The sequence below is a fragment of the Artibeus jamaicensis genome, unplaced genomic scaffold (genome assembly GCF_021234435.1).
Source record: "Artibeus jamaicensis isolate MK-2021 breed Jamaican fruit bat unplaced genomic scaffold, CSHL_Jam_final contig_241, whole genome shotgun sequence".
Lineage (NCBI taxonomy): Eukaryota > Metazoa > Chordata > Mammalia > Chiroptera > Phyllostomidae > Artibeus > Artibeus jamaicensis.
Genome location: NW_026521509.1, coordinates 4,649,692 through 4,672,683, shown reverse-complemented (window position 1 = coordinate 4,672,683; position 22,992 = coordinate 4,649,692). Strand labels below are relative to the sequence as shown.

General features: G+C 35.3%; 1 protein-coding gene across 1 annotated transcript in view; it reads right to left on the bottom strand.

The window, feature by feature from the left end:
* Positions 1–3,476: 3,476 nt before the first annotated feature.
* Positions 3,477–22,992, bottom strand: part of POF1B (POF1B actin binding protein) — a 77,047-nt gene continuing 57,531 nt past the window's right edge. The window contains exons 10-17 of the mRNA XM_053662430.1: positions 17,027–17,119; positions 16,079–16,192; positions 14,346–14,498; positions 13,890–14,009; positions 12,426–12,554; positions 11,506–11,588; positions 7,527–7,641; positions 3,477–5,328 (exon numbers count right to left, since the gene is read on the bottom strand). Of these exons, the coding sequence (XP_053518405.1) occupies positions 5,323–5,328; positions 7,527–7,641; positions 11,506–11,588; positions 12,426–12,554; positions 13,890–14,009; positions 14,346–14,498; positions 16,079–16,192; positions 17,027–17,119 (813 nt within the window). The 3' untranslated portion in view covers positions 3,477–5,322. The remainder of the gene's footprint in view (positions 5,329–7,526; positions 7,642–11,505; positions 11,589–12,425; positions 12,555–13,889; positions 14,010–14,345; positions 14,499–16,078; positions 16,193–17,026; positions 17,120–22,992) is intronic.

Genomic DNA, 22,992 nt, shown 5'->3' with positions numbered 1-22,992 from the left:
ATCAGTGGTTTAATGTGAACTAAATCCTACACATCTTTTTAAGGACTTTTGAAATAATATATAGCAAAATTCTTAATCTTAAATATGCCTGCTTCCAAAGAAAGAGAAAAAGACTCATTTCACACAAAGCCAAAGAAACTAAAGAATCCTCTTGTGCAGATCTTTGACGATTTTTCCTTGTTGTGAGAATAAAAAAAATTCTGGCTAGTCTTGGAATTCTATCCAATAAAGGTTTTTCTGGCTAATAAGGCTTCTTTTGGAGAAAATACAAAACTAGATTAGTACCCTAGAATGTCATTGTATTACAGAATGTTTGCAACTTTGTACAGCTCCAATTTATTCTCCCAAAATAATTAGCTTGTGCCCTAGCTGGTGTGGCTCAGTGGATTGAGCCCCAGCCTGTGAACCAGAGGGTCACCAGTTCAATTTCCAGTCAGGGCACATCCCCAGGTTGTGGGCCAGGTCCCCAGTATGGGGCACACAAGAGACAACTACACATTGATAGTTCTCTTCCTTCCCCTCTCTAAAAAGAAATATTTCTTTAAAAAGAATGTTTAAAAATAATTAGTTTAGACATTTGATAGTGGTTCAAATAGACCTCTTAGAACCTTGAATCCTGGATGAGAACTGGCCCAAGTGTGATTGGCAGTTTAGACACCCTGTAAAAGAGATTGTGACATTTGTAGGGTTCAAGACTGTAGCACTAGATAATCTCAAACAAAAATGTTTTCACCTGCATCATTCCAGTTGCTAAACCTTTCTCTTTCATCATTACCAGAATACCTATTTCAAAGGGAACTCTGCCTTATGTTTAATTTTGGACCAATTGGTAATTAATCTATTCCATTTATCCCATAATGTAAATCTCAGTCACCTCCCCTTGACTCCAAAACCTTGTCACCCCAAATCCCAATACCATCTACCCATTATAACATGGCTGGCTCATCAGGCCCCATTAGCAAACTATCTCAGAATGCCTATATATTCTGCCATATTAAGAAACTGGTCTGATATTTTATATCTTGACACACATGAGCTAGGAGTGTTCATCACTGATTGTGTTAGCAAACCAGATACTGAGTCACAGCATTACATTGCAAAGGCTATCCCTTAACATAAAGAATCTCTGGAACATAAATTTAATAACAAAATATTTTAATGTAATGGAATGGGAAATCAAACCCAATACCCTGGACTTCACACCTCACCTACAACAGACCAATCCAAGGAGATTCCCAAGAAAGCCTGGTTATCATGTAATTATGTCATAACAATTCCAGTGTTCCTTTGTAGACTCAAAAGGTGTATGCCTTATTTTGTCACTCAATATTAAAGATTTTATTAAAAGAGATACAATAGTTTATTACATTCTTTAAACATATTTAGTATTTTATCTTAGGATAAGAATGAAAGAGTTTGTATTTTTTATTAGACAGAAAGTCCTATAGAAATCTGATACATTTAATAATGGTGTGTGGTGGGGGAAAGGTACCTTATAGGGAAGTCTTCTTACTTTCAAAATAATTAAGTCTATAGGATTTTTTTCTTAATTTCTCTTTCTGAAACTGCATTATTTGTATATAGAAATGTCACCAAATTTTGAATATTAATTTTGTATCCTGCAACTTTGTTGAATTCATTTATTCTAGTAGGATTTGTTGAAATCTTCAGGGTTTTTAACGTCAACATCATCAATAAAAAGGTACCTAGGAAGAAATTTAACCAAGGAGATAAAAGAACTGCACTTATTTCTTAAAACTATAGGGCATTGAAGGAAGAAATTGAGGAATGCAAATAAGTAGAAGCACTTACTGTTTTCACAGATTAGAAGAATTAACATAATTAAAGTGTCCATACTGCCCAAAGTAATCTATAGATTCAATATAATTCCTACTAAAATACCAATGTCATATTTCACAGATTTAGAACAAATATTCCAAAAATTTATACGGAAACAAAAACACCTGAATAGCCTCAGTAATCTTGAGAAAAAAGAACAAAGTTGGAGGGATCATGGTACCTTATATCAAACTATACTACAAGGCCACTGTCATCAAAACAGGCTGGTACTGGCATAAGAACAGACACATAGCTCGATGGAACAGAATACAGAGCCAAGCAATAAACCCCCATCTTTATAGTAAATTAATATTTGACAGTAAATATTACTCTATTGCATAAAATGAGAGTCTCTTCAATAAATGGTGTTGGGAAAATGGGACTGGTACATGCAAACTAGACCCCATACAGCAGAATAAACTCAGAATGGATAAGAGACTTACATGTAAATCACAAAATGATAAAAACCCTAGAAGAAGGCATGCAGTAATATCTCATATCTCAGTAGCAATATGTTTACCAATATATCTCCTAGGGCAAGAGAAATACAGGAAAAAATAAATGGATCTATATCAAATTAAAAAGCCTCTACACAGCAAAGAAACCAACAAATGAAAAAGGGACCCACTGATTGAGAGAGCATATTCTCCAATGATACATCTAACAAGGGGTTGATTTCCAAGATATATAAAAAACTTTACAACTCAACACCAGAGAGATAAATAATACAATTTAAAAATGGACAAAGGACATGAACAGACACTTATCTAAAGAGGACACACAGATGGCACACTCATATGAAAGGATGCTCAGCATCACTAGCCATCAGAGAGATGCAAATTAAAATCACAATGAGATACCACTTCACACTGGTCAGAATGGCCATCATAACCAAATCAACAAGTGCTAGCAAGGTTGTGGAGAAAAGGGAACCCTAGTACACTGTTGGTGGGAATGCAAACTGGTGCAGCTACTGTGGAAAATAGTATGGAATTTCCTCAGAAAACAAAAAATGGAACTGCCTTTTGACCCAGTGATCCCACTTCTGGGATTATATCCTAAAAATCTGAAAACACCAATTCAAAAGAATATCTGCACCCCTATGTTCACTGCAGTGTTATTTACAATAGCCAAGTGCTGGAAGCAGCCTAGGTGCCCATTAGTAAATGAGCGAATCCAAAAACTATGGTACATTTACACCATGGAATTCTACACAGCAGAAAGAAAGAAGGAGCTCCTACCCTCTGCAACAGCATGGATGGAACTGGAGAGCATTATGCTAAGTGAAGTAAGGCAGGCAGTGAAAGACAAATACCATATGATCTCACCTATAAGTGGAACCTAATCAACAAAACAAACAAGACTAGGCTTTTAAAGCAGAAACTTTTGAGAACTGGAGGTCCAACTATGTTAAGTTGTCACTAGTAATCCACATCAGGCCTTTTAAAAAAATTACAGGGTTTTTTATCTCTAACATAAACACATTCAGATGACAGCAACTTCCTGAGAAAAATGTAAAGTTAAGCTAAAATCCATGCTATATGTGTTTTACTAGGACTTTCACAAAGACCATACAGTTTATATATTTCATTCAGACACTTAGATTGTTTTGCATTTCTTACACAGCCTCCATTTTATTTGACATCTAAAGTGAAACATACTGGAATAGAAATGAGATAATAGGCATTTCTCACCTGACAACATCATTGCACTTTTCAGAGATAAGCTATATAAAACTTGTTAGAGAAATGAAATCACTGCTCTTTTTATTTATCTTAGTCACAAACTGGAAAAGAAATACATACATTTACATTTATTAAGTGTAATAAGTACCTTGTTATCACAGACCCATTCAATCACTATGTGTGGATGAAGTGAGCCAATGACATGCTGACTTCCTAATTGCCCTACTTTATCGGCTGTTCTTGGGAGGAAATTACACTTGTTCTAAGTTTCAAACAGTTATGGTGGTAGTTTTCTAGTAGGGCACTAAACACTTCCATTTCTATTATATATAATAGATATATAACATGACATAATATTGTTATAGTTACTTGTATGAGTAGTTAGCAGAAGAGAAGCTGCCCAGCTATTCCCACAGCACAGGGGAAAATGTAAGGACTACGTAGGTCATGAAGAATATTAACATTTTCTATCACAAAATATTGATAAAATTGGAATTATATCAATCCATCTTATACAGCTAGACATCTTAAAGTATTAAGATGACAAAATAAGGCTTTTAGCTTTATATCAAAACCTATTTTAAAATTATGAGTATTAAAATCATTTTTCTCACTTATGGTTTGATTTATTGTAGTATCTCATCTGTCCCTATCTTAACAGATATGACAGAATTCTATATACATATTTGCAAAACCTCATTAAAATGTAACCCAGATATATTTGTTGCCTTAATCTGTATTTTGTCAAATGCAAACATTTTAATTTTTGCTAAGTATCAACTTTATGCAAAGTGCTTGAAATTAAGAAATTTCATTTTTATCTACTAATGTATTTAGACAATATTTTTCTTCACTTGTAAGGTCATTAGAACCTAACTAATCAACCAGCTTTTAAGTACATTAAATACTCTTACTAGAAAATTTCTTTCTCCCAAGTAGGATACAGAGATCAATAATTTGTTATTGCTATTTTTCTTTCTTAAGCCTTTATGCAATATTTCAGTGTCACATTATATATTCCCCTATAAAAATGTCTACCTTTTTTTACCCACTATTATGATATATTGTTATATATTTATAAGGAAGTAAATGGGCTCATTTGGGGATGATATGCTTTGAAAGCAGAGCTTTGCCAAGCCACTGACATGTCCTTAGAACCATAATAGCACAATGTGCAAGTTAGTAGATTTGTTTATTTGAAAATATATTATCCCACTTTCCTACTTAATGAAGTTAACCATCACCCTTAATTTACTTATGTATCTGAGAGGTATAAATAGTATGTAATGAAGCATCTCTTTTGGTCACAAGGTTTAATGTGAGAAAAACAAATATGCACTGTATATACCATGCACTAAAGTGTTTTTTAAAATTCAGTAGTGTTTTGCCTATTTTTGGTAACAAACAGTGTTTATACTTGTAGCTGAATTGCTTACCTAATATTAGAGAAAAATCATCTAATGAAATAACTTGTAAAATCTCTACTCCCACAAATTAATTCAGTATCTAGGAAGCATCCTATTGAAAAATAGTGAATTGTGTCCTACATTGTCTGCAATGGAGGTTTACATAAGTGGCGAATGCTATATTGAATATAAGAATATGATAGAAAGGGTTCAGGCCTCATAAATGGCTGGAGAAACTCATTTGGAGAACTAATTCATTCCATTAGATTTACTGAGTAGTGCCATGGTTCAAAATTTTGATTGGCCTTTAGTTATGGAAACATAATAATTAAAGTACTAATACAGACACCCCCCCCCCCAAAAAAAAAAACTTCTTTGTGTTGGAGAGTCATTCATGGCTAGAAAAGAAAAAAAAAGTTAGTTTACTACTGGCTCATAATAATTTTAGATACTGTCACAGTATGCACACAGTTTTGAAAAATGATTTAAATTTATAGACATAAAACCCAAGGAAATGTACTGCTTTTTTTTGTGGTGCTCTTTTGTGGTGCTTTTTCAGTGAAACTGCTTTGTCTGACTTTGGTCAAGGTAATGAGGGAGGAGAACTCAGTATATTTCTTCCTTGATGACATACTTAGACGTTAAATGTGTCCAAATGTCCTTAACTGTTAGTAAATGTAGATATTTCATTTTTAAACTTATTTAAATATATTTTGGACTTGCTATCACTGTCTAGTCCTATAAGATACTAAGTTTGATATTTATTGCTGCACGTTTTTAATAGAGAGTAGTAATGACTACCATTCTGTAGACCCTTTAATTTGACATATGTTCACACTTATGCCCCCTGTGGGCACATGTGATTAGTAGCAGCAATTGCTTTTCAGTCTTAAATTTGAACATCAAATAATCTCTGAGTGACAAAGTTTAAATCCTATACTGACTTTCCTTTACTGCTCATCTGGTTCTTTGGCTATCAAATACCCTTTATTAGTAATCAGTTAGTAGTGAGTAATTTGCAACTAATTAATGACTTAAGAAACAACATGTGTCAAAGATCAAACTATTTTTATTTTAGTGTTACTAAATGTTGGTTGCATTTATTTGTGATAGAGAACCATGTATATAAGGGTGATGGCTTGACTGTAGTTAGAAAAGGGCTTCCGAGGTATGTACTTTTGAATTCTTTTCTTAAATATTTGACCTTGTTCAACCAAAAGATAATTTTATTATTTTTATTTTTTTTACTTTTTAAAATTTTTATTTAGTTATTTTTCAAGTACAGTTTTTTGTCTATTTCTCCCATCCAAGCCTCCCCCGCCCCGTGCTCCCCACCTCCCTCCCATTTCCACCCCCCTTAGTTCTTGTCCCTGTGTCCTTCCTATTTGTTCCTCCAAATCCCTCCCCTTTTTCCCCTTAAATTTCCTTCCCTCTCCCCTGAGTTATTTAATGGACACCTACTTTTTTAACTATACACCAGCAGTAATTTATTAACTACACATCTATAATATTTTATTAACTGTATATATCTCTGATTTTACATGTTTTCAAAAGGCTTTGCAAATGATTGATTAGCATTTGTGTATTTATCTATTGCTCATCATAGTATGTTTAAGCATTTTAAGACCTTTATTGAAGTATAATAAACATTGTAGGATTGTTTAATAGCATCCCTGACCTTTACCCACCAGATGCAAATAGTAGCTAACCCCTAGTTGTGAAAACCAAAAATGTCTCTAAACAGTGCTGAATGTCTCCTAAGTAGAAAACTTGCCCCTGGTAGACAACTGTTATGCTAGGGAAAATATATCCTGTTTGCTGTTCTACTTTAAAAGTTAATTGGTCAATAGGTAGAATTTTTAGGAAACTAGGTTTTAGTCCTTTAGAACAGGGGAGTTTAGTAATTAGCCCCCTTAGCAATGTATTGGACTATTTAGAAAAATGCTAAGGTCTGCATCATCTTGTCATCCCAGAGAATGTTGTAGAACATACATATTAGAGTACCTAACCATTAAAATACTCTTCATCAGCTTAACTATAAGTAGGGCATTTAAAGCTAGAGAATCTTATGATCTAGTTAGAAATATAGACACCCCTCCTCTTTCAAAAATCTTAAAAATGTATAACCTACAGGAATAAGTATTACGTAGAAGATTACAAGACAAATTATATTAAAACTTGCCTCTCCATCTTGCATTCTCCTTTTAATTGTCTATGACATTTCCTACCAGCTTTAGAAACAATAAGATTTTTTAAAAATTTGCATAGAATTTGTTTAATGACTCCAAAAATGTGCAAGGAAATAAAATTAGTACATTGCCAATGTTAACTGTCTTCCTTTTGGGGGTAAAATCCTATCTAATTTATTACTGTTTATATAATCAATGATAATACCACATGTATGAATTAGTTCAAAGTGTCTTAATTCTTACTATATGTCAGTAAGGGAAATATGTAAAAATCTTAAGAGGAAAAAATCAAACTCTGTAAGATTTTAGCTCATTCTGATCTTTACCAGAACTTTCAAGGATATTATATATAGAATATATATAAATCTTTAGTACTAATAGGACTAGATATATCCAAGTGAACTTACACAGGTCCATTTGTCTTCTGTTTTCTCAATCACAACTGTGTGTGTGTCACTACCTGGTGGTATATATTCATAGTCATCATACAGGAGGCCTAGGATTGGATATTGTGTCCTGTACCTGTACAGACAAAAAAGGTAGTTACAAGCTGTACAAGAAAATAACTTTCATTTATATTTAGTCTCTTCTAGTTTGGTTCCCCTTATTAAATTAATTTGACTGCATGACTTAACTTTTAAAAAAACTCACCTGTTCACTTATAAAGATTCACTATAATTATTTTCAAAAGAGTAAGAGGGAGATACCTCTATTTCTGGAAATAATGGACCACAGGCAGCACAAGATAGTGATCACAAAGGAGGGAAACAAATGACATGAGTCCTACAAATGCCTAGAGATTTCCTTGGTCACAGTATAGGGAAAGGGAAGCCAAAGAAATCCTAGCAGCCTCACCCAGTTGAGGTGAGAGGATTTCAAGTAAATGTATGTCAAAGCATCCAGAATTTGTGGAGCAGAATAACAGACAGGAGAGAAGTCCACATGTGGGGAGAAGTCAGAAGACCTGTAGAGGGTTCCCCACAAGCCTTTGGTTGAGTACTGATCAGTGTAGAAACGTGAAAACGTTACCAAGGCAGGGGAAAGAACCACTGAAAAGGAGTAGTATGGAAATTCTGAGAGCTCACATAGTCATGGGAATAGTTTGTGTTCCACTAACCAGAGTGGAAAGAACTAGTATGGGGGACATCAGGCAAAAACTATGGAGGAGTATTGCCTCAGTAATAGGATGATGTTAGTCCTGGACTGCAGGTTCTAACAGTTTGAAAGCAAGATTTTAAAGTATATAACTCTTTCTGAGTAACTTAACTTTATCTCAGAACAAAGCCATAAAATACCTAGAGTGATATTAAAAATATTCAGAACTGAAATATATAAAATAACATGTATGGCATTCAATGAAAAATGAGCAACCATGCAATTAAGCAGGAATATATGACTAATAATGAAGAGAAAGATAAATTAGGAGAAACAGACCAAGAAATGATATATAAAAGAAACAACTAGGCAAATGTACCACTATTAAAAATATAAAAATGTATATTATATACTCAAGTAATTAGCAGAAAGCATGAACATTATGAGAAGAACAATGAAGGGTATAAAGATCTACATAGAACTTCTACAAGTGAAAATTATATTGTATAGGATTAAGAACACTTAGAGACTGCAGAAGAAACTACGACTAAACTTGAAGACATCAATAGAAAATATCTAAAATAAAACATGAGAGTAAATACTTTGAAAAAAATATACAGAGTGAGTTAGCTATATAAAATCTCAGGTACTCTCATATAAGTGTAATTAAAGTCCTACAGGATTATCAGGAGACAAAAATAATTGACAAAATAGTGACCAAACAGTTCTCAAAGTTATTGAATACTACATATACACAGATCCAGGAAACTCAATGAACAGCAAGGAAAAGAATGATGAAGAAAAACACAGAGGCTCATTATTGTCAAAGTTTTGAAAACCAGTGATAAAAAATATTGCAACAGCCAGAGATAAAACAACATTACTCAAAAGGGAAAATGGTCATAAGATAAACAGTAAACTTATCAAAACAGTGGAAATCAGAAGACAGTGGAATAATATCTTTAAAGCACTGATAGAAAAAATAACTGTCAACTTACTATTCTATATACAATAAAATGACTTTGAATGATGAAGGCAAACCCAACTTAAAAAGCCAAGAGAAGTATTCCCCAGCAGAGCAGCATGGCAAGAAATGTTAAAGGAAGTTCTTCAGGCAGGTGGAAGATGATAATCAGAAAGAAATTTGGAGTGAAGCAAAAGAATGAATAGCAACAGAAAAGATAAATATGTGGGTAAATTTAAAACAGGATTAGATATTATTTTTCTTATTATTAATATTTCTTTAAAAATAATTGACTATTGAAGGGAAAATTATACTGTATTGAGAGTTTATAATATATGTAAAGTAAATATTTATGGCAAAGATAGCAAAAAATTGTGAAGGAGAAATGGAAATATACTATCATAAAGAGTGCATGCTACATGTAATGAGGTATAATAATATTACTTGAAGGTAGACTGTGATATCAAGAATATTTTAAGCCTTTGCAATTGTAAAAAAGAAGTATACCTAATAAGTCAATAAAACTGATGAAATACAATACTGAAGAAAATGACTAATCCAAAAGGAAAAAAGAAAAGAGAAATAGTAGAACAAAGACAATATGGGATACGTAGAAAACAAATTGCAAGATGGTAAATTTAAATTTAAATGCAAACATAGGCAATGGCATTAAATATAAATGGTTTAAACCCTCTAAGTAAAAGGCAAATATTGCTATATTGAATAAAAACACAAGACCCAACTATGTGTATTATTAATAAAAGTAACTTTAATATAAACAAATTAATAGAATAAACTAATAAGAATAGAAACATATTTACTGTGTAATCTGCAATCAAAAGAATGCTAGAGTAATTATGTTATCAGATGAGGTAGCTTTCAGAACAGGAAGCATTATTAGGGATATAAAGGGTCATTTAATAATGATAGAGGTATAAATTCATCCACAAAAGGTAACATTCTTAATTTTGTTCAGTAGAACAGAACAATCCTAAATATGTATTCACCTCCTACCAAGAATTCAAAATACATGATGCAAAAACTGATAGAAATTAAGAGAGAAATAAACAAATCCACATGATGAGTTAGAGATTTTGGCATATCTTCTAAGAAAATACTAGAAGTAGATAGAAAGTCAGTTAAGATATAGAATCTATAAACAATATAGATATAGAATCTAATAATCAAATTGAGCTAAATGACACTTATAAAATGCTCCACTTATCATCAGATTATATGTATTCTTTTCAAAGACATTGAACATTTACCAAGAGAGTCTCTATTCTGGCCTCCAAAACAAATCTCAATAAATTTAAATTATTTATAATGAATACTAAGTATGTTTTCTGACTATAATAAAATTAAATAAGTAATCAGTAAAAAAAAATATATATATATAGAAAATTCCAAAAGAATTGGAAACTAAAGAATACAGTTAATGAAACTACAACTTAAAATTGGGGGATGCAGTTAAAGCAGTGGTTAAACCAAAACATAGCAAGAACTTATATTAGAAGAGTTCTAAAATCAGTGTTCTATGTTTTCAGGTTGGAAACTAGAAAAGAGAAGATTAAGTGGAAAATAAACATAACAAAGAAAATAAAGATAAGAAATCAATGAAATATAAAGTAGTAAAAGAGTAGAGGAAAACGAATTAAAATCTGGTTCTCTAAGAATATCACTAAAATTAATATAGCTCTAACCAAACTGATTATTAAAGAAAGAGATGACATACAATGTTCCAATACCAAGAAAGAGAAGTTATCACCTTACTCCTGTTAGAATGGTTTGTATCAAACAGACAAAAATAACAAGTGTTGACAAGGATGTGGAGAAAATGGAACTATTGTGCACTATTGGTGGGAAAGTAAACTGGTACAACCACTACAGAAAAACAATATGATCCTGACTGGTGTGGCTCAGTAGATTGAGTGCTGGCCTGTGAACTGAGAGGTTGCTGGTTCAACTCCAAGTCGGGGCACATGCCTGTGAAAGGCAACCACACATTGATGTTTCTCCCCTCTCTCCCTCCCTTCTCCTCTCTCTAAAAATAAATTTAAAAATAAATGAAAATTTAAAAAATAATACACTTGGACCCATACTGAACACCCTACACAAACTAACTCAAAGTGATCATAGAACTAAACATAATAGATAAAGCTATAAAAACTCTTGGAAGAAAACATAGCTCTAAATTTCTGACTTCAGATTAAGCAATGGTTTCTTTAGTAGAATTTCTGGCGTACAAAAGACACATAAATTATAATGCTGTAACTTGGATTACATAATAACCAAAGCTATATTAAATTTTATTAAAAATGCATTACTTTTTAGTAGTGATTGTAGTCCTTCCACCACTGCAGGGTTGGTTATGAGATGAATATATTTCTTGTCGCAGCTTTGAGAGTTCCTTAGAAATAAAAGGCAGTAGTATATAATCATTTGAAAACAGTAGAAATGTGAGATACGAAGTATGTTCGACCATTTAACAAGGTTACCAAAAATAATTACTTGTTTTTCTTCCTTGTTCACCTTGAGGTAAAAATGTTCTAATCCCACGTGTTGAATATTACATATTTTTGCCTCATGGTGCCCAATAAGTTATATTTATACATCTTTGCAGGAATCCACTAACTGGTATAGGATTTCTATATTTGAGGGATATCATGAGATTGAATGGATATGGTTCTCAAGATGATGTGGAAGGTTTTGTCCTAAAAAGCTTGACAAGTAAAGCTATAGCAGAAAAGTGCTGAAACTTCACTATGGAAGCAGGTATTGTTTCCTAACGGAAGTTGATCACTGAACCTTACTACGAGTACCATTTGTTCAACAACAGCAATACAATATCAGCCACTATTTTTGGTAGTTCCTTCCTCTGATACTGGTTTTATAACAGATCCTGGACTACCTGCTACAGATACAGAGAGGAATATAACACAGCCCCTTGCTAAAACAGCTAATAATATAGTGAGGAGCTAAATCTTATTGGGAGTTCTATGGGTAATGAGATATAAAATCAGTGTCTTAAAAATATTAAATATACCATACTTATTTTTGCTTCAATTGTAGCTTTCATTTGAATTCTGTCTCACAAAATACGTATCTTCCACCACTTCACACTCACATTCTACTTCCTGAATAAAGGGAGTCTTGGAAACGTGGCCTCCTCTGATTCATGGACAGTGTTTAGCTTATAGGACTGAGTTGTATTGTTCCTCTCTACCTATATCCCAGCCTTTCTTACCTCTGACTGACGCTTTATAAGGGAATCCTTCTCTTCCAGCAAGCTTGTCAGTTCATGAAGCTTGAATTGGAAGTCACTGCAACTTCCTTCTCTTCTCAATACATCTTTTTGGTATTGATTTAATTGAGTCTAAGGATTTAAAAAGACATGACAATTCTTTTAATTTTCATTTACAAGATAGGTAACTGAATTCCAGAAAGGTTAAGTAACATAAAGTCATATAGCTAGCTATGAAATGAGCAAAATACTAATAGCTATAAAAACGTATAGAGCTTGATGAATGTAAAATATGAATTGAAATGCAAAGTAGAAATGTATCATTTTTTAAAAAGTGTCTTTACAAAAAAAAAAGTGTCTTTACAATTTTTTAAAAAAGGCATTACCTAAGTAACTGGCCTAGGTCACAATAATTAAAATAATGCTAAGAAAACAGGAACTTTAAATTCCCTCAAATTCTAATTTAGGAAAACTCAATAATAATGGCTAATACATCATGATTTGCAGTTCACAAAATATTCCTCCTGCATGGCTTATCTCAGTTCTCCCAGTAGCTCCGTGAGATAAACATTATTAGAATAGTTTGTAAAATATAGGTAGATGAGATCTAGAGAGGTTAAAATGACACAGATTTATAAAATAAAAAGGATAGCTCCAACTAACTCTAAGGCAGATCTTCTGACTCCAAATCCTGTCCATTTTCCTCTTTAGGTACATTATTTGTGCACAGATGGCTGTTAAGTTGAAGTATTATAGTTCCCATTGGGATGGGAAAAAACTAGGGGAGAAAGTCTGCTAGAAAAGCCACTAGGCTTTTGAAGAAATTATATTTTATTTCATTTTGACTTTTGGTTGGGATCGTCCAGTGATATTTGCTGAGAAAAACCTGTGGTCAGTTTTCCATTAAAATATTTAATATATTTAGCTACATTTAAAATCACTAAATTAAGAGTTAGTCAATTTTGTCTAAAATTACAAGATAAGGCAATGTATACTTATTCTCACAAATATCACTTTAATTTTGATGCCTCTTATATGTATATAATTCAACACTTTATCCTTGTGCTCAACAAAGGTCTTGCCATGTATTAAAGTCAAATAAGGATTTGTATGAATCCAATTGTGGCTTTGCTGGATAATCTCAAATGTTGCTCTTTCCTGCATAAGAGCCCTTTAGGCAAGATCATAAAGGGTTCCCTGGCTATCAAATAAATAAGTAGATAAAAATTAAAAACCAAAACCCTGAATTTAGTGCCTTTTTCATTTCCTAGAAAAGATTAATCAAAATTAGAAAATAATTTAGCAATATTTCATGCACAGTGATATGTATTTAAGTAAAGGTTTTATGGCATATTCCTAAAACTCTACCTTCACTTAATTTTTTCTTGTAGCTTTAAACTTGAAACCATTATTATCCTCTTAGAAATTTTGTGGTGACTTGTGTAATGCAGTATAGGCTCAACATACCCTTAGCTTGCAGATCTCTCTATCTTTCTCCATTCTTAAGTTTTTCACCATCTCCATGTAATAGTTGCCAACCTCATCCATTTTAGCCTGCAGCATTGGGCCTGTACAAGTCTCGGAAACCTATCCAAGACAACACAACTTTCTGTAATTGCATTGTTATGAAGGAAATAGACATTGTATTTCAAGATTTATTAGATGAAAGCCCATGATTATATGAGAAATTGAAATAATGAGAGCAATTTTTATGAAATGCATTATACAGCCCAAACAGCAGGGAGATAAGACATAACTACATATGGGAACATCAGAACAAACTCCATGTATTTTCTCAAAAGGAATAGGATTACATATACATATAGTTATACACTATAACTACAAATATATATACTTGCCAATGCTAAGATCACACACAATAGTATAACTAAGGCAGTCATATATGTTTAAAAAATTTAATACCTGCATTCTAAGATTTTTATTTTCTTGCTCTAAATTATGTTTACAGTATTCCATTTCTTTTAATCTGTATTCCATGTCTGATAGTGTATGTCGAAGAGAGAGATTACTTTCTTCCAATGCTTGGCATTTTGAGTTTGAGTCTTGAAGTCCTTGCTGTAAAGAAGACATAAGCAATAAGTCAGGCAGTGAAAGACAAACACCATATGATCCCACCTTTAACAGGAACCTAAACAAAACAAGCAAGCAAAATATAACCAAAGATGTGGAAATTGAGAACAGGGTGACAGTGACCAGAAGGGAGAGGGGAGGGAATTTCAGGGGGAAAGGGGAAGTGTTTGCAGGAACAAGTATAAAGGACACATGGACAAAAACTGGGGGGGGAGTGGAAATGGGGGGTAGGCTGGTGGGGTGGGTCGGAATGGGAGTAAAAGACAGAAAACTGTACTTGAACAACAATTAAATAAATAAACAAACAAATATATATATATTTTTTTTAAAGACATAAGTAAATAAGACAAATGGGTTATACTTTGGGGGGCATAGTGTTCTTTTAGTAGATGAATGTGATGAATTAAAGCAAATATTCTTCCATCCCTAGCTTTCTTAAATATTGATTGACCTTTTAAATTGTAAATTAAATCAGCCAGGTGAAATATTACAATAGATTTGTGCCCTCTGCCCGATTTGCCTCTCTTATGTGAGAAGGAATCAAGACTAGATGAATTTTCTTTTTCAATTTTATTTATTTATTTATTTATTTTTAGAGAGAGGGGAAGGGAGGAGAAAAAGGGAAACATCAATGTGCGGTTGCCTCTCACACGCCCCCTACTAGGGACCTGGCCCTCAACCCAGGCATGGGAATTCCCCTGACTGGGAATCAACCAGCAACCCTTTGATTCACAGGCTGGTACTCAATCCACTGAGCCACACCAGCCAGGGCAAGACTAGATGAATCTGACTATTTTTTAAAATACTTTTTAAAGATTTTATTTATTTATCTTTAGAGGGGAAGGGAAGGAGAGAGGGAGGGAAATATCGATGTGTGGTTGCCTCTCCTGTGTTCCCTGCTGGGAACTTACCTGCAACCCAGGCATGTGCTCTGACTGGGAATCAAACCGCGATACTCTGGTTCGCAGGCCCGTGCTCAATCCACTGAGCTACACCAGCCAGGGGATGAATCTGACTCTTGTTACCCTTTCACAATACTGTACCCTGCCTTCTAGTAGGCACCAAAATTACCATATGCCTGATTATTTATGTGACAACTGGTACCTTCATGGCAGTGAAGATTAGGAAAAGATCAGCCTTAGAGACTCAATACAATTTCCTAGGAATCAGCTCTGCTCAGTCATCTGGAGGTCACTTCTAGAGCTGATTCACTGATTTATTGAAAAAACACATGTTAAGGTCTTTAAAATGTTTTTTCATGGTATGTTAGTAGATACAATCAATGAGTGAATTCAGATTTTCAATAGTTATGCAATCATTGTTATCCAACAGCATAGATAATTGGGGACTATGTAAACTTTATATTTAAAATACCTAAGGTTGTCTTTTTCTGAGGGGCTTTTCTGTCATTGGAAATATCAAAAAACACTCAATTTTCATATGAACAAATTGTTCCATCATATTTTAATTGTGTTTGGAGTGTGTCTCATAACTCCAGTGTACCAGTAATTAGGCATAGGAAAAATCATACATCTAGTTTATCATCAATGAAAATATCAAATTACCTGCTGCTGACGGTTATTTGCTCTCACTGATGCCAAGAGTTCTTCGTATTCCTTTATCTGAGTTTCTTTGAAAACCAAGTCTTTTTCAAGTCTTAACTTGTCATTTTCCAGGGACTAAAACAAAATTATTTGTTATGACTCAGAATTACAGAAACTGGTCCAAAGTCACATAACACAAAGACTCGTTTACTTTGGAAGGTTTAAATAAGCACTTTTCACTTGTAGTTGCTAAGAAACAGAATTGTTAAACTTAAGCAAAATATGGGATACAAAAGTATTGAGACTTTAAAAACCTGCATATTAAAAGAGACAACTTGATGAATTGACTAATTCAAAGTCCAACGAAGCAGAACCTTTTGAATGATTTTAATGTTTTACTCCAATCTTCAAAGACTCCTTGTTAATCCCAGCAGGTGGTGAATTTTCAAAGTAGAGTCTAAATGTGTTCATCAGAACTCAGAAAAAACCCAGTTCCAAAGTCCTCAAGGAGTTATTCATTGTATGAAAAATATTCTGAATGGATCTAATTGATGGCACCAAGAACAATTAAAATAGAAAAGCTTAAATTCTTAGAGAAAGACATTTTCAAGTATTCAAAGAAATTCAGAGTGTTTCTATTATTATACAAAAGGGGGAAATTACCATTCAATGAGTCAGACTCTGTATTCTAGTTTTAGAAGCTACTCCCTAGCTTTAAGCAATAAATTGCCTTACTTGTAAACTAATTAATAAGTGCATTCTCAACTTTCTTTCTTTTTACATGGGACAGCTTGATTTTCCCTCTCAGCATCAATGAACTGTTTCAAGAAATTAACAATGTCTAGGTAAGCATAAAGCTGTTTTGTACTAAATTTTAAAATTTAAAAGGTAGACTGAATGCCTTGGTTTCTATGTTAGGAAGGTAGGAACTAGAAGGACTCTGGAAAGAAAAATCAAAATATATGTTACTGTCAAATCATTTTGAAGATGACGAAGCTCCTCTCGTATGTTGCTGAATGTGGATAGCACTAGCCGGAGTGATTTTTCAGACATACCCCTCATCTGCAGGAAGAAAACAATGGTTTATTTATACTAGCATTTAAAAATAGGCAATGTAAGTGATAGTGGTCTTATTTTTCTGTTCCTACCAGAACTTATTAACAATTTATTTTTGATATGACAATATTGTTAATAACATGCATAAATAATTCAAGCAATTCTCCTGAAGAGATCATAGTTATATAATTAGAATAGAGCACATTATTTTTTATGATGAAGTAACATCATTTTCACAAGATAGAAATTTATCAAGAAATTCTCAAATTTACTTTTATTCTTTATTTAAATATTAGAAAAGATGATATGGTCAACCTTCAAATAATAAAATACATCTTCCTAAGTATGCTGCCAAATGCATGCATTTTGCCTGCTACACTAGATACATTTAACCTTAACAGATAGAAACATCTAAAATTATAAATAAGTGTGAAATAAGTGGGATAAAGTCCTTTTACTAGATTAAAGTAATTTTTTCAAAGAAAAATGTTTTTTAAAGGCAATTGTTATTTCTGGAAAGATGAACTAGAAATACTTTTTCCTGTTTCTCTTGCTAAGTTTAACTAAAAGCCCTGGATGTTGTCTAAAAAACTCTGAAAGGTGAAAAGACAGAAGTCTTGTTAGGATCACTGGGATCTGAAGAACAATACAGAAGTGAGTTCCAGGGATTTCTTTTTGCTTCACATATCACAGGCTGGTGTTGGGGAAATCAACAACCCAGAAACACCAATTGGTACAAATAACAAAAGTCCCTGGAAAAGCCTGCTCTTTGTAGCCAAAGGACTGTGAAAACAGTGGCCTAGGGAGGTGAAGAACTTTTAGATTAATAATCACTCTACTCCAGCTAAACACCACAGAAAAAAAGAAACCCTGCAACTCTTCTCCCACCAAAACCATCAAAGGCTGGGAACAAAGCCTAGACTCTCCCTCTCAAGAGACCTTAAAAAGGTGCACTGATGCCACTCACCAGGTGGGTGTTAGAAAAGGGAGGGTGGAAAGATGGGGCTTTCATTCCCACTGACCAAAAATGAGACCTCAGGCATTATGGTGCCTGTTGAGACTGTGAAAGGAGACTATGCTCTCACTTTATTCAGCAGGAATGAGATACTGCCCCACATCCCTGCTATGGTGATATCAGAGGATGCTTACTGGAGAGTAGGGACTGTTATCACTGCCCAACGGAAATGAGACCACTCCACTCTCAGTGTTTCTCCTGCCTATCTAAACTAGGCCCTAAAAAGGGGGCAGCTAGTAAAGGGCCATAATTCATATCTCTGGTCAGGAGGAACAAGAAGCTCTTTTTCTGATAAAGGTAAGTAAAGGCTAAGTGGGGAACTGGGACTTCTACCCCACAGCTAGCAATAACAGACAGTGTTCCCACTTCCCCTGTAGTTTCAATATCAGAGGAGGCCTGCTAATACAGAAGATTTGGAGAAGATCCAGTCATAACATAATACTCTAAATGTCCAAGTTTCAATTTTACTTTATTTTTAAAAACTTTTGAAGAAAATGTATTTATTTATTTTTACAGAGGGGAAGGTGGGGAGAAAGAAAAGGAGAGAAACATCAATGCATGGTTGCCTATCTTGTGCCCCCAACTGGGAAACCAGCCCACAACCCAGGCAAGTGCCCTGACTGGGAATCAAACTGGCAACCCTTTGGTTTGCAGACCCATGCTCAATCCACTGAGCCACATCAGCCAGGGCAAGTTTCAATTTTAAATATCACTCTTTATTCCAAGAACCAGAAAAATCTCAACTTGATAAGAAAATAAATTAATAGATGTCAACATCAAGATAATAGAAATGTTAAAATTGTCTAAAAAGAATTTTAAAGCAGACATTAAAAATGCTTCAATAAGAAATTACTGGGGAAGATGGCGACAGAGTAGGACGGAGAGGATTCTAGCTACTGTACTCGTAGGTGAAAATCCTGGCAGATCTATAGAGAAGCAGTGCACTAATCCATCGGTTATCCAGCATTTGTGAAATTAAAAGAACAGAGATTGTGACGGACGCTGAAACACCAGACAGCAGCAGGTCAATGGGGTCTTGGGGACCAGAATAAAGACAAAGTGGCAGTGGGGGCCTGCACCCCTGGCCAGGTGGCCCTGGTGCTGCCTCCACCGCCAGGGACCAGAGCCACTGGTCTGGGAACAACACCAGAGGTGTCTACCACGGGAGCCTGGGCCCCCAGTAGCCCCAGTGGCCACCAGCGCGGGCCAGCAGCTCCCCTACTCCCCATATAAGCAAAACTGGACAACACTGGGCAGAGACCTGTCTGCTTGCCAGCTTGCATTATCAGGGAGGGTCACAAAGACACAGGACCCGGTTCAACTGCAGACTCTGTGGTTGCAAGCCTGGGAGAACTGAGAGACACATTGGCCTCAGGAGTCTAGCTGGGATTTGGGCTGGACTGAGAGGCAGGCTGTCTGGAGAGTTTTGGGCTTTTTTTTTTTTTTTTAAGTGCACTGAGGTGTTCTCCTGCCAGGACAGCGTGGCTTGCTTCCCACCCGGCCTTGCAGCGAGCCAGGGGGAAAGCGGAGGCATTTGAGGTCTCACCACAGGACCGGGAAGCACCCTGCCGGTCGCGTGGACGGGAGCTTGCAGGCGTGGAGACTTAGGGGTCACACCCACAGGACCTGGAAGCGCCCTGCCAGTTTCGCAGTCCCAGACTGCCTGGCAGATGCGGGCGGGCATGGAGACTTTGGAGTCACCACCACAGGGCTGGGAGGCACCTTGCTGGTTTCTCGGATCCCAGAAAGCTTGGTGGGTGCACACAGGCACAGAAGCCTCTGAGTCCCCCACACAGGACTGGGAAGTGCCCTGCTGGTTTCAACTGGCCAATGTGCACAGGCACAGAAGTGGTTGAGTCCCGCCACAGGACTGGGAAGGACACTACCAGAACCTGTGGGTCCCAGGAACCTTGGCAAGTGTGTGGGTGCCCATACCCCAATCTGGTAGTCTGGCTGGTGTGCACACTTGCACCAACATCCCAGCACACAGAGAGATCCTGCTGCAACCAGAAAAACCAGTCTGGACAGTTTGAAACCAAGAAGGAAAGGGTTTCTCTGTTGTTGATGTTATTGTTTTTGTTATTTTTTTGTTTTTTGGGTTTCCCCCCTTTTTTTAGTAACTTTTTTGTGCGTTTGTTTAGTAATCCTATATATTTTTAATTTTATCACTGCTTTAATTTTATATACTTTGTTCCTCTCCTTTCTTTTTCTCTGTTTTAGTCCTTCTCCCTTTCCTCTTAAACTCATTGCTTTTGACTCCCTTCTCCTGCCTTTTTGTTTGATTGTTAGTTTGTTGCTTCATTTCCTATTACCCACAAGAGACACAAACAACTAGGAACTGTGGAAGGACCAGAATGGGACCCAAAGTGGGGGCATCTCAACAGTAGAGGCAGAGAGACAAATTCTACCCTCCTATAGTAGGGAAGCCACAAGGTGTTGCATATTTTTTCATTATTCTCACTTCTTTTCTATTTTAATAATACCTCTGTATTCCTTCTCTTTCTGTATAGGCTTCTCAGTCTCGAGTAGTATATTGTATTATTAGACATGCTCTCCCTGTCCTTTCCTCTACAGTGCCTTGCTAATCCTCTAAACTCCACTCCACTTGTTTTCAGTTAGCACACTACCGAAAGCTTTATACCCCCTACTCAGGCAGATCACATAGAGTTTGTTATATGAGGGCTGCTCTAATATTAGTGTAAATAATAGGTGATCTATACAACAGTAAATACTCCACAACACATCTCATGGATCTTAGCCAATTGTACAGGTCCCTGAATTCTATCACTGTAGTGATTAACTATTTGCTCACACACTACACCTATTTACTGTTACTTACATTCACCTTACCTCAAAATCTGACCGTCTGAAACCTCACTGCTTTCTAGTTCCAACTAACAAGCCTTCTCTCCCCAACAAGAGGCTTATCTTTTGTCCATCCTTTCCTAAAAGTGGCAAGTGGAGCTGAAGAATACAGGTAACACTATATATAGCCTAAATATCGCCTATCTCCTCTCTACCAGCTGTGACTTTAAATATCCTAAAAAAAAAACTCTTCTGCTGTCATAAACCATTTTGCCTCCTCCTACAACTGATTACACATACATGATAAAAGGAGTAGGTGGAAACGGAGAACATCAAGATACCTGAAGGAGTCTGCACCACTGAAACTCACAGATATTATACCACAGAGGTTCACACCATAAACCCAGGGAGTCAGAATAGATCAATTTTAGAAGCTAAGGCTAACAAGAAGAGTCTCACAAACAATGGGAAGACAAAGAAACAATTCCCAAATGAAAGGAAAGGAGGAAGCCTCAGAAAGAATGTTAGATGAAATAGAGGCAAGTCAACTATCAGATATTGAATTCAAAGCACTGGTTATCACAAAGTTCAAAGAGCTCACAATGAGCTACCAGAAACTACAGGGGAGCTACAATGATCTCACTGCAAACTACATCAATATGAAAAAGGAAATAGAAACTATAAGCAAGGGCCAAGAGGAAATGAAGAATACAATTTCTGAATTGAAGAACACAATAGAAAGTATCAAAAGTAGGATAGATGAGGCAGAGGATAGGATTAGCGAGCTAGAGGACAAAGTAGAAAGCATCTCACAGAAAGAGCAGGAAAATGAAAAGAAAATCAAAGAATGAAGAGGGATTAAGAGAAATACAAGACAATATGAAATGTAATAATATCTGAATAATAGGGAAACCAGAAGGAGAAGAAGAAGAACAAGGGCTAGAAAACATATTTGAAAGAGTAATTGGAGAAAATTTCCCTAATTTGATGAGAGAAAAAGTCACACAAATCCAGAAATCACAGAGAGTCCCAATCAAGAGGAACCCAAGGAGGCCCACTTCAAGACACATCATCATCAAAATGGCAAAATTCCAAGACAAAGAGAGAATCTTAAAGGCAGCAAGGGAGAAAAAAGAAGTAACATACAAGGGAGCCCCAATAAGGTTACCTACTGACTTCTCAATGGAAACACTCCAAACAACAAGAGAATGGCAAGAAATATTCCAAGTAATGAGAACCAGAGGACTACAACCAAGGCTACTTTACCCAGCAAGGCTTTCAATCAAGATAGAAGGCCAAATAAAGAGCTTCCAAGACAAAAGAAGTCTAAAAGAATATGCCTCCACCAAACTAGTCCTACAAGAAATACTAAAAGGACTGCTTTAAGAAAAGGAAGGAAAAGTGAGAGACAGAGAGGAACACAGGTACAAAAATGGCAATGAATAAGTACCTATCAATAATAACCTTAAATATAAATGGATTAAATGCTCCAATCAAAAGACACACAATAGCTGAATGGATAAGAAAGCATGACCCTCACCTATGCTGCCTACAAGAGACCCACCTCATGACAAAAGACCATCACAGACTAAAAGTGAAGGGCTGGAAACAAATTTACCAAGCAAACAGACAAGAAAAAAAAGCTGGGGTAGCAATTCTCATATCTGACAAAATATACTTCAAAAAGAGGGCCATAAAGAGAGACCCAGAAGGTCACTTCATAATACTCAAGAGAAGAATCCACCAAGAAGACATTAAAATCATAAATATATATGCACCAAACATAGGGGCACCCAAATATATCAAGAAAATCTTAGAGGACTTCAAGAAAGATATTGACAGCAACACAATTATACTAGGGGATTTTAACACCCCACTATCAAAGATGGACAGATCTTCCAAACAAAATATCAACAAAGATATTGCGGCATTAAACAACACACTAGAGGAAATGGACTTAACTGATATATATAGAGCCCTTCATCCCAAAGAAGCTAATACACATTCTTTTCAAATGCACATGGAACATTTTCAAAAATAGACCACATGATAGGACACA